A 15,004-nucleotide genomic window follows, 5' to 3' on the forward strand; every position below is an offset into this window, starting at 1 on the left:
ACAACCCCAGCCCTATTTTTTCTGATTTCTTAAACTAAAAATATAGATAGAAGCTAATGGGATTGAGAGTAACTACTACATTTTTAGTTCATACATAGTACATTTTTTTAAAGCCAAGTTTTAGTTACCTTTTCCCATTCTTCTTTTCCTTCTTCCTTATACTCAACAATATATCCAGTTATTTTGGAGCCACCATCTTTTAATGGGGGAGACCATTCGAGGTCCACAGATGATTTAGTCCAGTCTGTCACTTTGGGAAATGGAGGGCCAGGAGGAGCTGGAACAAACCAGTATAAATTAGTATTCTTGACTTTTCCATTGCACTTTTGGAAGATAATTTAAAAAAAAAAGAAGAGAGAATGATGGCAAGCCTTACCAATTGGATCTCTAGCAGTCACTGGATCTGATGGCAAACTTGCAGGACCCACACCAGCAGCATTGATTGCATACACTCGGAACTGGTAGTCAGAACCTTCAATAAGATCAGTTACTTTGTAAGAAACACCCAAAGTCATGGCTTTGATAGGGTCTCGGTTCACCCTCTTCCATCTCTTTGAAGTGGTGTCTTTCATTTCTAGCCAGTATCCAGTCACAGGAGAACCTCCATCGTACTCTGGCTCTTCCCAGTTGACAGTCATGGAGTTACGAGTCACACTGCTAACTGTTGGTTTATCTGGTGCCCCAGGGACAGCTGTAGGGAAAACAATACATTAGTCTACAAGAAATTAGAAACAGCATAGATAAGAATAGCTTTGGTGTAAAATGTGAGCCAACTTACAGAAGAGGTTTCGTGCTGTCTCAGGTTCACTGTCAAGTGGTTCTCCAATGCCGTATTTATTCTGGGCCATGATTCGGAATACATATTCATGGCCTTCCAGCAATTTGGGAATTGTGTACATGCACTCTTTAGGTTCGCTGGAAACACGTACCCATGTCTTCCTGTTAGCTTCTCTTTTCTCTATTACATAGTTTGTAATTTTGGACCCACCATCATCTTTAGGTGGAAGCCAAGATAATGTCATTTGATCTGCTGAAATTGATTCAAACTTTATGGGTCCTATTGGAGGGCCAGGACGACCTAAAATGGTTTAAAGAAGGAACATTTTATTAGAGTGATTTTTAAAGCCTGAACCTATTTATGGATGTAAAAACATGCAGTTTTAACCAAGTCATGCAATCTTTACCAAGGACATTGAGTCTCATCTCCTTTGATGCTGTTCCCAGGTTATTTACAGCTGTGATGGTGTATAAGCCAGTGTCACTCCTGCGAGACTGTGGAATAACTAAAGTGCAGGTGTCGTCCACCACCAGTTTGTTGACGTGGCTGTCATAGAGAACAGGTTCTTTGTTATCAGGCTTCTTTGGAGGAGCTTTAAACCAGGTGAGGGTTGGGAATGGCACTCCTTTGATTTTGGCCACTATGTTAACATCAGTTCCTTCTTCAACCTCCATGAATTCTTTGAGCTCAATTGATGGTGGGCCTAGATTATTAAAAATTAAATAAGTTATCATTAGGAGTAAAAAGCGCTGAAGGACAGAAAGTTCAATTTACAAGGATGATAAAGGTGTTTGTATCTACTATAGGCAGACTTTATATCCCAGGCCCGTATAAGAGTGGGTCTGTTTTTAAAACTGTTGTACTTGTTTGAGGAACAGGTACATGTAGTTTATTGGATCTACATGTGGCTAGATTTCTCAGCTATTGCCTCTCTCTTTTCTGGCATAATTATGCATGAGCATATACTGATAAAAGGGCAGAAGGGAGTGAAGCATTATAGCTTAGGCTTGGGAGCCCTGTCGCCATGATTTCTTTAATATTCATGCAGAGTTACAAAGGGATTCACAACGTTTACTCTGAGGTGACTTCCCCTCATAAGAAATGCAACTGCTGGTAGAGGCAAAGGAATTTTCTATTTTCCACAGATTTAGTATAAGAGTATGAAAGAGGGTAGTAACTATAGCCTTCAGCTTTGAAAAGAGAATTGAGCAAATTTACAAAGCAGTAGTGATGGTAACAATAATCAGAGAGCGCAACATTACCATATTTGTATGTATATTTTATCTTTTTAAACAGATACTTATTTTTCTCAAGTGGAGGAAAAGAAATTTGATTGTGAAAAGAAACGCATTGTGGCAGTTGTCAAGCAAATGACTGGTTGCTTTCTGACCCTTCTGAGGAGCAGGCAGAGGAACTGCCTTAACTTCTGACAAAGAAAACAGCTTTCCATGGAGAAAATTACAGTAAGAAAATTACAAACATCATCTCCTTTCATGTAAGAATGTAACTCGGTTGAGGTCAAGGGATGGGTAATTGAGGAATTTGCCCATGTCAGCATTCAGGCCAGAGGAACTTCCTAATGTTCTCATATCCCGTTCTTACTAATTTGGGGTAGTATTAAATACCTAGGAAGGCAGCTATAAAGAGAGAATTTTCTGTCAGTGTGTTGGTACTTACATGTCTGGTCTTTGACAGTCACGGGGCCAACAGTGGCGGAAGGTTTGCTGACTCCTGCAGCATTGACAGCTTTGACCCTGAATTCATATTCCCCACCCTCTATGAGGTCTTCAACGGTAAATTCCAATTCTTCCACATCACGCTTATTGCACTGTCTCCATGCTTCCTTCTTTTTCCCAGTAGGGTCCCATGCAAGGCACTCAACGATATAGTGGGTGACAGGGGAGCCCCCATCATTCTTTGGAGGTTTCCATGAGAGATGGACTGTGTTCTTTGTTATTAGGCCAATTTTGAGTTTAATAGGAGGATCAGGAGGAACTGTAAAAATAGTTAAGGAGACATTAAGCAGTGGTTACACCAATACAGTTCAATTTTGATAAGATATTTTAGACTTGGATTTTAAAACTCACAGATTGGATCTCTGGCAGTGGTCCTCTGAATGGTTTCCACAGGTGGGCCAATACCAAAACGGTTTTCTGCTCGCACACGGAAGAAATATTGCTGTTCAGAAATGAGGTCAGGCACTACAAATGAGGTGCTTCCGCAGTTTGGATTGACTTTAGTCCAAGCCTTTCCATCAATAGTCTTCTTCTCAATGACATAGCCTTTGATTCTGTCTCCCCCATCATCGTCTGGCATCTTCCATGAAAGTCTGCAACTACTCCTTGTGATGTCACTGACTTTCAAATCTTTGGGTGGACCTGGTACATCTGTTGGAGGCAAATCATAATGTAGACAGCGTTCCTTGGATGTTTAAAACTAATTTGTTCCTATTCCATAACAACTTTTAAAGTCTTTCTTACCCATGACTTTGACTCTGCAATTTGCAGTCTTCTGTCCTGCTTTGTTCTTGGCTGTGATGCTGTATTTGCCTGAATGTGAACGTTTACAATCTGGGATGATGATTACTGATGAGTTTTCAGCAGTCTCCAACTGTACAAAGGAAACAGTGTTCATATATCGAATAAAGTAACAGTAGTACAGAAGTCAACCATATTGTGAGTTATTTCAATTATTATTTTTTACCTGTGCATCTTCAGGTATATCATGAATTCCATCCTATTAGAAAAGAAGACAGTTGTAGTATAAATATTCCTTCCAGGGATTCAGTGGGACACTCAGGAAAATTTTAATTTTCTTACCTTCATGGCTTTCTTTGCCTTTCCATCAAACTCCCAAGATGATTTTGGTGTTGGGCGTCCTTTGATGACAGCAGGGATTCTAATCTGTGAGCCAGCCTGACAAACCAGGCAGTCTTGTGCTCCAATGTCAATGAAAACCTCTGGTACCTCTGTAAAGCCATAATGTAATAGGATTTAGCTGACATTATAAAAAAGTGACTGACCTATCCTTAGGAGATTAATCAATTTCATAATAAGACTTAAGAGATGCATACACTGAATAAGGACCAGTACCTTGAATATCAGTGGCAGGTATCTCTCCAGTTGTGTCACTTGGTTCAGATTCACCAGCTTCATTGACAGCTTTAACTCTGAACCTGTACTTCCTGAGTTCTTTCAGGTTGGGTACCACACATTCACAGGTAGTAAGAAGTTTGTCTGGCTCATTGACTCTCTTCCAGTCAGTAGTACCTTCTTCTTGCATTTCTACAATATATCCTTTGATTGGACTGCCACCATCTTTGGCTGGCGGTTTCCATGCCAGTGAGATGCTTGACTTTGTTTTATCTTTAACCTCTGGGCAAGAAGGTGGCCCAGGTGGGTCTAATAAGAAATCAAAACAAACCAAAAAGCGCATCAAATTTTGAAGGTAATGTAATGCTACATTTTTATACTGTAAGAATCCTTTTTTGCTACATAAGATTAAATATTATTTTTAATCTATTAAAATAGGAATGTTAAAAGGGAATAAGAATCTACTTGAAAAATCTACTTGTCTTTAGCATTAATGCAAAGACACAGAAATCAAACAACTGGAAAAGAAAGACTACTTATGATATCTAGATACTCTACAGTCTGTTTACACATGATTAGTGAAAAGCTAGTGTACTTTTGTGATTCCCTTGATGAGGTTCTACCGTATTTTTCAATGAAAACACATTTTGTTTACCACAGTATGAAAAATTTTAAATAATTTCAACACTAGCTGGTATATCTTTGAACATAAGCTAATCTTAATGCTCTTTAGAAGGATCAATCTCTGCAATAATCACATAACCACCCTTTACATTTCTGAAGTGTTTTACAATTATAGAAATTATTTTACTCTATTTGTCTTTTTAATTATAACTCTTCCCCCTCTAGTGAAGAGACCCTATGTTCAGTAAACACTAGTTTGCTGAATGAATAAATGAATACCTATTGTACCATATTATATATATTCTCCATATAGCAGTTAAGAGTATTTTAAAATAACAGTTGATTTTTTCCTACCAAATATCCAATCAGATACACAGCAAACTGAATTAACTGTCAAGGACACAGAATTTTGATTTTTGAATGAATCTTATCATAGATCTTTCAGAATTTTCCTCTTTTATTTGCTCTCACAGAATGTGCCTGAAAATTTGATATCTTTGCTTGATAAATATTATTGAAAAGCTAACTTCATTTTTCTTTTTGTTGAATTCCTACAGAAGAGTGTCTTTAGTGGGAGAAATGACTTCAATAGTCTAATGAGAAAGAAATTTATTTAAAGTATGAGAGCAGAGAGGAGCTTATAGTCAGTCCATCCAGGTTTTTATAATTCTGATTCCTTATAAAATATGAGGTTTAATCCAAAAGTTAAAGACTGTATGATTTTATGTGTATATAGTGATATATCTATATATCTCTCTATATATATTTATGACTGTCTATGTAAACATGAATAATAGTTTGACATAGAAAATTAAAAAGAGAAGAATGATGTATTTAGTAACTTTTCCCTTTAGAAATGATTTTTGGCAAGGAAGCATACTTACATATGGGATCTCCAGCAAGAGCTGGATCTGATGGTTCACTGGGAGGGCCAATTCCTGCAGCATTTATTGCCATGGCTCTGAATTGGTATTTAACACCTTCAATCAAACGGGGAACATTAAATTCTATACCCTTCAATCCCACTTTTGTTATTGGTGCCCGGCTAACACGTGACCAGTAGGCGCCTCCTTCCTCTCTCTTCTCCAGCCAGTAGCCAGTAATTGGAGAGCCACCATTGTCCAAAGGAGGTGTCCAGCTCACTAACATTGACCCTTTGGTGCGCTCCAAGACCTTTGGTTTTCCTGGAGGCCCAGGAAGGCGATAAGGATCTTGAATGACCACTTTATCGGATTTGCACTCATCACTGGTTCCATATTTATTCACTGCTCTAACTCGGAACTCATACTGTCCATTGGGGATAAGTTTCCAGACCTAAAATGAGACAAATAGAAATGTCTTAAAAAGAATAGTCTTCCACTGATTTTCACTCTTCTCAAAATTGAACTTACTTTGGGAGGTATTACTATAATGGGAAATAAATATATAGACTTAAATCATGGAAGAAGATAGAGAAAAGGAAAACCCATCTAAAATAAGAATATATAAATTTATTTTACCTCAGCAGATCTTTCAAGTAAAAGAGTATCTGCATATCAAATGGTATTTGCTAAGTAGCCTTATGTGCAAGGTGCTAAACACTATAATAATGAAATAGCTTCTTGTGCGAGATTTTGAGTTTAACCATTAGATTTCAAGGTTTTATGAAAATGGTGTTAAATCAAAGTCATGTGCTTTTAAGTATGTGAGAAAATACTCAGAAACATTTACCCCATATCTTCTCTCTACAGCAGTATTAGTGACTTCTTCCCATTCACTCTTTTTCCTACTTGCATCACGTTTGTCAATAACATAATGGGTGATTTCACTGCCACCATTATCTAGAGGGGCATCCCATGTCAAGTAGCAAGATTCAGCTTTAATATCAGTAACAGCAAGATTTCTTGGTGGGGATGGGCGGTCTGGAAGGAAAAGGACCGAGGAGCTTGAGAAGGCAATTCTTCAACTAACAATGGATTTTTTTTATATACACAAGAAAGCAAGTCACTTACCATAAACTTCAACGTGAACATTTCGGAACACTGAGCCGAGGCGATTAGAAGCAGTAATGGTATAAGTGCCCTTGTCCTCCCGGACGGCTTTGGGAATGATCAGCTCAGTCTTTGCCTCACTGCGGGACACTTCTTCCTTGGTTATTTGAAGTGCATCGGTGGGTTTTTCAATTACTGTTTCGTTCTTGGACCACTCGATCTTAGGCATTGGAAGACCCGTCACATCTGCAGGGATGTTAACAGGCTCCCCTGCCTTAACTTTGATAGTGTCTCCTCGAACGGCCAGACGTAATTTAATATTTGGAGGCACTACAAAGAGAAGGGAGAGAAAGGGAAAAGCAGAAAACTCATAAGGATGTTTTCTCAACTTACAGGAGAAGGGCAGAACTGTAATGTGCATTAAAATTATTAGGTTCAGAATCCACACCTTCATCATCTTGTATGACTACATTAAGAGGCAGGGATGGTTCACTTTCACCAATTGCATTGACGGCTTTGACACGGAACTCATACATTTGGTGTTCATCGAGATTTTCAACCAGGAAAGATGTGGTTGGGCAGAGGCGTTTGTTAACTCTTTCAAAGTCAGGTTTGTCATGACGCCGTTTTTCAATGATATATCCTTGGATGGGACTGCCACCATTACTGCGGGGTTCTTTCCAGTCAAGGGTGATAGTGGACTTGGTCCTTTCTGTGTATGTCAGCCTTTCAGGAGATGTCGGAGGACCTTTAATCAGAAGCAAATTAAATGATGAGCATGAGAGAAATATTAATATAGGAATTAATATTTCACATTATTCATGTGAAAATAGGTTTCTGTTTGGCATTATCTTATATCCATTTTTAAAATCCTCCTCAAAATGTGTCAGCTACCAAAATATAGCCATTCTTGCAGAATTTGTTTTTAGCAAACTTTCTATTGAGTATTAATTAAAAATAAATCAAGGTGAACATATGCTTTTTTATATTTAGTGTTTTAGATTGTTTACCTCCTGTCACTGGGAAAGCTTCTAATCTTAATGACCTAGTAAAATAGGTTTGTGGTTTTGCTTTGGATGGCCAGCTGAGAGCAAAGTGTTTCTTAGCAGATTCTGAGATAAAGCTACTAAACATTCTGCAAATCATATTGCCTCAAGTGTAGGTTTAAATACAGTGGAGGCTGTGTATAATCCTTCTATGGTTTTGTGTCCTGAAGGACAGAACCAAGAGTAAGTTCTGAAAGGTGAAACTAGACCCAATCCGTGCTTACTGAAGTTATTGTAACTAGAAGCAGTGGAATCCCAGTACTGTTCTAATGCCTCTGGCACAATTTAATGTACTTTTTGAGATGAGCTTTAACAGTGGTGTAGGATATAATTTATATTTTTCCAGGGGATGGTGGCAGAGGAATAACTACTTTTGTCTCTTGAGGAATAGGTCTTTGTCAAAGGCATTGCTTTCTTAAAATGAGGGTCAGTGTGCATTATCAATATGTACAATTGTAAGATTTCATGTTGTCTCTGGAAGATTTCCTCTGATTATTTTCCTATCCTTTGGTGGTTCTTTCTGGTTTGTGGCCTCCCTAGCTATCCAATTTGGGGACTTTTTGATGATAGGGCAAGGTTAAGGCATTTATCATAAGGCATTTTACCTTCTGGAAAAAAACCTCTATTAAACTACTAGATTATTAGAAAAAAACAAAACTCCAGTGTATTCCATTGGAAAGATTTAATACTTCTAAATTATTACTAGGTTATTACTAAGTCTCAGTAGATCAAAAGTTTTCAGCACACAAATCTATGGATGATAAATATACTTGGAACCAAAGTTACTTTGGAATTATACCAAATATGGTGTCTTTAAGTTGCTTGTAGTTATTTGATTTACTCTCTAGCTATTCGTTTTGATTACTCTCTATTTATAGATCTTGAGACTGTTGGGAGTTTGAAACCATAAAGCTCAATGAATAAATGATATAACTAGAAGCAAAGCAGTATGTATTTTATACACAGTGAAAAACTTGTTTTACCTAGTGGATCAACTGCAAGAATTGGTCCTATTTCAACAGGAGGGCCACAGCCAAACTTGTTCTTGGCAATAACACGGAACATATATTCTTGTCCCTCGAGGAGACCTGTGATGTCACATTTAGATCTCTCAGTCTCTATTGGTTGTCTCCAAGTATGCATTTTAGCATCCTTTCTTTCAATAATAAAGCCTGTGATTTCACTTCCTCCATCATCTGCTGGGTCAGACCAGTTTAGCAGACACATCTTTCTGTTTGTTACAACAGGTTTTAAGTCAAGAACTGGACCAGGGACATCTGAAAAATAAAGTAGCAAAATTAATGTAATAAGTCACTACCACTTGGGAGAATCCTATGAAAATCCATGCAGAATTCCTTACCAAAAACTTCCACCCGAGCTGCTGCAAATTTGGAGCCACTGTTATTAGTAGCTGTAATTATGTATCTGCCATGATCTTTTCTCAATGCGTTCTTGATAATTAGCTCAGATTTGGTTCCAATGTTCTCTATTACAACACGGTCTTTGTCCAGCTCTCCTTCTTCTATGGTCCATACTTTTGTAGGCACTGGGCGGCCAGTCACCACAGCTGGAATTCTAAGAGTCTTCCCTGCCATGATTTGTATTCCACCCTTGACAGAAACATCCAATTCCACATTTGGAGGTTCTGTTGAAAGAGAACAGTCATACATTAGTCCAAGAAAGATGAAAAAAAAAATAGCCCCATCTTTAGAAAATATCCATCATTTTATTCAAATAAAACTTTTAAGTACCTTTTGGTTCAGCCACTGTAACAGGTCCTGTTTCTCCAGGTGGTCCTTCACCTGCAGCATTGACAGCACTCACGCGAAGTTTGTAATCAGCACCCTCTCGGATTTCTTTGACAGTGTATTGACGGACTTTGATCATCTTCTCTGTGCAGCGTGACCATTCATTTGTGCCAACCAACTGCTTATCAACGAAGTAGCCAATAATTTCCCCACCACCATTGAAAGCTGGGGGTTCCCATTCCAATTCAATAGTTGTAGAGCTTGTGTCAGCAACTCTTGGAACAGGCGGTCCAGGTGGAGCTAGAATGAATGCAGGTACACACATCAAACCCACTGATGGTTTTTAAATGTACAGTGGCTTACTATCCCTAACTTTCTTCTTGGGGAATTACTTACAGATTGGATCATGTGCTGTTTTGGGATCGGAAGGTGGACTGAACTTGCCAGGTCCAGCTGCATTTTCTGCACATACTCTGAAGACATAGGTGAGTCCTTCTAATAAGCCATCTACCTTGGTTTTCAAAGAACTCAGAAGGTTTTTGTTGACACGAGACCAATGTGTACTGTTAACTTCACGTTTTTCAAGCCAGTAACCCAAGATGGGGCTTCCATTATCTTTTGGCTCATTCCATTTCACTAACATACTGTTGCTGGTAACATCTTCCACAATGGGTTTGTCAGGTGCATCGGGTGGTTCTGAGAAAACAAAAAGTAAAATTCCCAAATGTGACACAAAATTCGAACTTTATAAACTGTGATTTTATATATATTTATATTTTATTATATATATATAATAAAGTATATGACAAAAAGTATATGACAAAGTATATGACAAAAAAAAAAAACCTTTCAATGCTAAAGGAACCTTACCAAATGGATCTTTAGCTATAAGTGGCTTTGAAACACATGGTGGTCCAGGTCCAAACCTATTTTCAGCTCTTACACGGAAGAGGTACTCTTTTCCTTCAATGAGTTTTGTTACTGCATATTTGCAGTGTCTAAGTGTTGAGGTGATGACAATCCATTCTGAGTCAGGTTTTGTCTTGTCTTTCTTTTCCAAAGTGTAGTTTATGATTTCACTGCCACCGTCATCAAGGGGTGGTTCCCATTTACAGAGGACTGAGTTCTTTCTAATATCTTCAAATACAAAGTTGATTGGTGGTCCTGGTGTATCTAATATTTCAAAAGAAAACAGTAATTAAAAATTTGCATAGAAATGGTTTGCTATGGAACATGTAAATGTTAGTATGATTTTCCCACATCTGACTCTCTTTATATCACATTAGATAATGAATGATGAGATTAGTTGATTTTTTTTTAATATGGTATGAAAAAATATGACTGAGGATTATTTGCTGAACCTATTTCCCACTTCTTCTAACTGCCCACCCCCAACTAATTTTTATGTTATGTGTAAGCTTTTCCCATCTGAAAGTATAGGTTTAACCATTTACCTAACACACTGACAGTGCACGGAGCTTTCGCAATACCATGGTCATTTTCAACTTTGATCATATACAGGCCATGATCAGGTCGGAGAGAATCTCGGACGCGGAGCTGAGATTCTCCTTGTTTGCTATTGTTGATGCTCAAACGCTCTGTCAGAGACAGGACAAATGGTTCTTCTTCTTGAACTTCACCCTTCTTCTTCCTAACCAGGGAGGTCGGTCGCTTCTTAATTTCCTCTGGTATAATGACATTTTCATCCTTTATCCATGTAATAGTTGGGTATGGTGAGCCAGAAATGGTTGCATCAAGAGCTATTTCATCACCTCGTTTCACTTCTAGACTTGTTCTCATAATCACTTTTGGAGCATCTGTAATGATTAAAAATAGTTATTTTCAATTCTGATTAAAATATCTGACAAAACATTATTCTCATTTATTTCATAACAGGAAAGTAGCAACTCCATTAGACAAAACTTACCGATAGGATCTACGGCTTTGGTGGGAGGAGTAGCCCGAGAAGGTTCACCAATACCGGCAGCATTCTCTGCGCGTACACGGAATTGGTACTCCTTTCCCTCTTCAAGTCCTTTTGCTGTGTAGGTCAGGACTGGTACCAGGTGTTCATTGCATCTCTTCCACTTGTCTTCTCCCTTAGCAATCTTCTCTATGATGTAACCCATTATCTTGCTTCCTCCATCATACAAAGGTGGCTTCCACGTAATAGTCATTGCCTTAGCTGTAGGATTATGAACCTCAACATCTACAGGTGGATCAGGAGGCTCTGTAGAACAAGAAAAAAAAATATTAACTTTGGGAAAACCACCTTCTTTTTTTGTGGTGCTAGGGATCGTACCCAGGGCCTTACGCATGCAAGGCAAACACTCGACCAACTGAGCTATGTCCCCGGCCAACCCACCTTCTTAAAACAAAAAGAAAACTTGCATATGAATTACTAGTCATTGTATATCCATGTTTAAACTTACGCTTTGGATCTTGAGCAATGACTGGATTTTTCAGTTCAATATATTCGCCTCCACCAATCTTGTTGACTGCTTTAACACGGAAGAAGTATTCACCATTTGGTATGAGATCCTTTACAGTCCAAGACAGTTTGTTCTCACCAGACATGACTGGTATATATGTCCTCCTCCCAGCTTCTCTGCGTTCCAGGACATAATGAAGAATTGGGCTTCCACCATCATATTCTGGAGGCTCCCAGGTTAACTTGCAAGAACTCTTGGTCACATCACTTGCTTTAATATCTTTGCATGGACCAGGTAGGCCTGTTACAATTGTAATTAATAATTATTATTGTAATCCTGAAAAATCGGAATTTTCATAGTGTACTTTCTCTAGGTGGAGCTATTGTGTTGGATAATCTTTCATGTGCTAGAGTGTCCTTCATATTGGAGGACATTAGCATCCTTGGCCCTCTACTACTAAATGTCAGTAGCAGCTCCTAGTCTTTGTGCAGAGCAAAAATGGCCCTATAAATTTCCAAACATTATCAGGGGTGGGATAAAGGACAGAAAATGTTACTACCCCTTAAAGAGAATACTATGGAAAAATGTGAATTTATACAACAAGAAATAAATATTGATCATTTAAACATTCTTTGGGTATGCTATATCTCTAAATCATTATTTCACATGCAAATAATTAAAACAATAATAAATTAGCCTAATAAGAGTTTAGCAGTTTTATCTGTTAAGAATTGCTTTACTTCTTACATGGAAATAAATAATCTGAGGGGATGTTTAGTCTACAAATTGGCCAGTTCATGAAGCCATTTATACTAATACTGCAAACTTAACTAATTTCCCCAGCATGTGAAGAAAATATAGTGTTTATTTCATTAAAGAATGATTACCTATGACTTTGACATTGATTGAGGCAGTTGCTGAGCCAAGCTTATTCTCCAGTGTAATGGTGTAAACTCCAGCGTCTGCATGGACACTCTTGGGAACTTCAAGGTGTGCAGAGATGTGATCATTCTTCATTGTTAATCGATCACTAGCTTTAACTTCTTTGCCATCTTTATGCCAGCTAACAGTTGGAACTGGGACAGCTCTGAAGGGAACAGGAATGCTTAACTTTTCACCTTCAATGACCACAATGTCATGAGTCTCCAGATCAATCGTTGGCTTGCCTATAAGATATAATCCGAAAGAAGGGGTAAAATGTCTGTCAAAATGCAATGCAATGAATAAAGACTAACTTATTAACTGTAAAAGACAGTGTTCTTACAGTCTGGGTCTTTGGCAACCACATTTTCGGAGATTTCAGAAGGTTCACTGACACCAACAGCATTGACGGCTCTCACTCTTAAAACATACTCTTTGTCAGGAACAATACCCTCTTCAACCTTGAATTTCAGGTCTTTTATTGGGCGAGAGTTAACTCGCATCCATTTCTCAGTGCCTACTGGACACATTTCAACATGGTATCCTATAATAGGACTTCCGCCATTTTTCTCTGGAGGCTTCCAAGCAATGTCAATGTGCTTTCTCCCAGCATCAGTCACATGTAGGTCAAGGGGAGGTGAGGGAGGACCTGAGAAAAGAGTGAAACAATTACGTAAACAGTCTCATCATCAAGTTTTAGACAATATCCTTTGTATGATCAACACTACTTACTTGTTGGATCTTCAATTGACAGGATTTCTGTGGGTTCACTTGGGTGACCAACTCCAGCTTCATTTTCTGCCCGAACCTGAAACTGGACCTCTGTTCCTTCAATGACATCAGTTACTCTGAAGTTACAGTCAGGTCCTGAGGTCTTTCCAGCTTTCACCCAACGAGTGCCTAACTTTTCTTTCTTCTCAATGATATATCTATTGAAATAAGAAAGCATTTCATTAGCATTAATAATAAAAAAGAAAATGTTAAGAATTTGTAGTCAAGCTGGGTATGGTAGAGGCTGAGGCAGAAGATTGCAAACTTGAGGATAGCCTGGGCAATTTAGTGAAACTATCTCAAAAAACAGACACTAGTATGGCAGTATGTATAAACATGGCTATATAACCAATGTGATCCTGCACGTGGAAAAATTTGTACATGTGGAAAAATAAGAATTCATACCCCATTTGAATCAAATGTATGATATATGATATGTCAAGATCATTGTAATGTTTTGAGCAACTAATAAAAAAAGGGATAGGGATGTACCTCAGCTGTAGATACACTTGGGTTTAATTCCCAAGTTTCACACAAAAAAAATTTAAACCAAAAGTAAGTTATCTTTTATAAATTAATTCAAGTTCTACCTCTGTATTGGTCTTCCACCATCATTTTTAGGTGGCTCCCACTTTAGGTCAACATGTCGTTTTGTCACGTCAACCACTGTCAGGGCATATGGTGGTCCAGGAGTAGCTGAAAGCAAAATAATAATTACTGATTAGAAAAGCCAGAGGGAAAAGTAATAATCTAGTACAAATGTTGCAAAGATTCAGTTGGAAAGCATACTGAAGGTGTCTTTGGCCAGGACAGAATCCTCAATTTCAGTGTAGTCACTTTGTCCTACGGCATTTTCTGCAGCAACTCGGAACACGTATAAAGAACCCTCAGTCAGTGGGGTTACTGTGCACTTGGTGTCCTTGACAGTGGTGTCCACTGTTTGCCAGCCTTTTCGCCTGACATCCCTCTTTTCCACGATGTAGTTGGTGATGGGCGACCCTCCATCTTTCTCAGGAACTGTCCATTTTAGGTCTGCTGTATTTTTTGTGATATTAATCACTTCAAGCCAACGAGGTGGTGATGGAGGATCTGGACCAGAGAGAGAAAAATTCAGTTTTTTGTATTGTCCAGTATCTAGTCTTCACTGAATATTTTGGTAGTCACCCAGAAATAATATAGCAAAAAGAAAATGAGTTTTTTTCTATTTTCTCATATTGTAGTTTTCAGACACATGTTGGAAGAATTTATACACCCCAGACATCAGGAGGGACTTACAGAGTTTCTCCCGGCAAAGCACAGGGTCACTGGGTTCACTGGGTTCACTTTCCCCAGCCTTGTTGACAGCTCTAACTCGGAACGAGTATTCCTGCCCTTCCATGAGCCCCTTGAGGAAGTGCTCAGTGGTCGGAACTCCTTCGGCCACTCTGACCCAGTCTTCTGTTCCAGTTTTCAGCATTTCAATGACGTAAGACTCAATCTTTGCCCCTCCATCGTGTTCTGGCTTTGTCCAGTTCAAGAATAATGATGTTTTGCCTACATCTTTCACAGTTGGTTTTCCAGGGGGCCATGGAGGATCTGCAAACAATGAAGACAAATATTTAGGTTTGTAAAAAAGAAGTGAC

The 15,004-nt window shown here is 38.5% G+C and overlaps 1 protein-coding gene across 50 annotated transcripts in view; it reads right to left on the reverse strand.

Moving 5' to 3' along the window:
* Positions 1–15,004, reverse strand: part of Ttn (titin) — a 266,741-nt gene that overhangs the window by 70,134 nt on the left and 181,603 nt on the right. For all 50 annotated transcript variants that reach the window (XM_058580253.1, XM_058580254.1, XM_058580267.1 and 47 more), the window contains 28 exons: positions 14,658–14,957; positions 14,172–14,471; positions 13,973–14,078; positions 13,344–13,540; positions 12,955–13,260; positions 12,578–12,856; positions 11,691–11,990; positions 11,186–11,488; positions 10,713–11,075; positions 10,129–10,431; positions 9,655–9,954; positions 9,262–9,558; positions 8,871–9,155; positions 8,494–8,787; positions 6,913–7,212; positions 6,486–6,794; positions 6,205–6,395; positions 5,379–5,808; positions 3,871–4,179; positions 3,598–3,746; positions 3,482–3,514; positions 3,259–3,388; positions 2,866–3,165; positions 2,456–2,773; positions 1,185–1,481; positions 779–1,078; positions 377–691; positions 129–277 (listed from right to left, as the gene is read on the reverse strand). In XM_058580253.1, the coding sequence (XP_058436236.1) occupies positions 129–277; positions 377–691; positions 779–1,078; positions 1,185–1,481; positions 2,456–2,773; positions 2,866–3,165; positions 3,259–3,388; positions 3,482–3,514; positions 3,598–3,746; positions 3,871–4,179; positions 5,379–5,808; positions 6,205–6,395; positions 6,486–6,794; positions 6,913–7,212; positions 8,494–8,787; positions 8,871–9,155; positions 9,262–9,558; positions 9,655–9,954; positions 10,129–10,431; positions 10,713–11,075; positions 11,186–11,488; positions 11,691–11,990; positions 12,578–12,856; positions 12,955–13,260; positions 13,344–13,540; positions 13,973–14,078; positions 14,172–14,471; positions 14,658–14,957 (7,463 nt within the window). The remainder of the gene's footprint in view (positions 1–128; positions 278–376; positions 692–778; positions 1,079–1,184; positions 1,482–2,455; positions 2,774–2,865; positions 3,166–3,258; positions 3,389–3,481; positions 3,515–3,597; positions 3,747–3,870; positions 4,180–5,378; positions 5,809–6,204; positions 6,396–6,485; positions 6,795–6,912; positions 7,213–8,493; positions 8,788–8,870; positions 9,156–9,261; positions 9,559–9,654; positions 9,955–10,128; positions 10,432–10,712; positions 11,076–11,185; positions 11,489–11,690; positions 11,991–12,577; positions 12,857–12,954; positions 13,261–13,343; positions 13,541–13,972; positions 14,079–14,171; positions 14,472–14,657; positions 14,958–15,004) is intronic.

This window comes from Marmota monax, unplaced genomic scaffold (assembly GCF_021218885.2).
Source record: "Marmota monax isolate L192 unplaced genomic scaffold, Marmota_monax_Labrador192_F-V1.1 WCK01_AAM20220418_F8-fsc00007, whole genome shotgun sequence".
In the NCBI taxonomy this organism is placed as follows: domain Eukaryota; kingdom Metazoa; phylum Chordata; class Mammalia; order Rodentia; family Sciuridae; genus Marmota; species Marmota monax.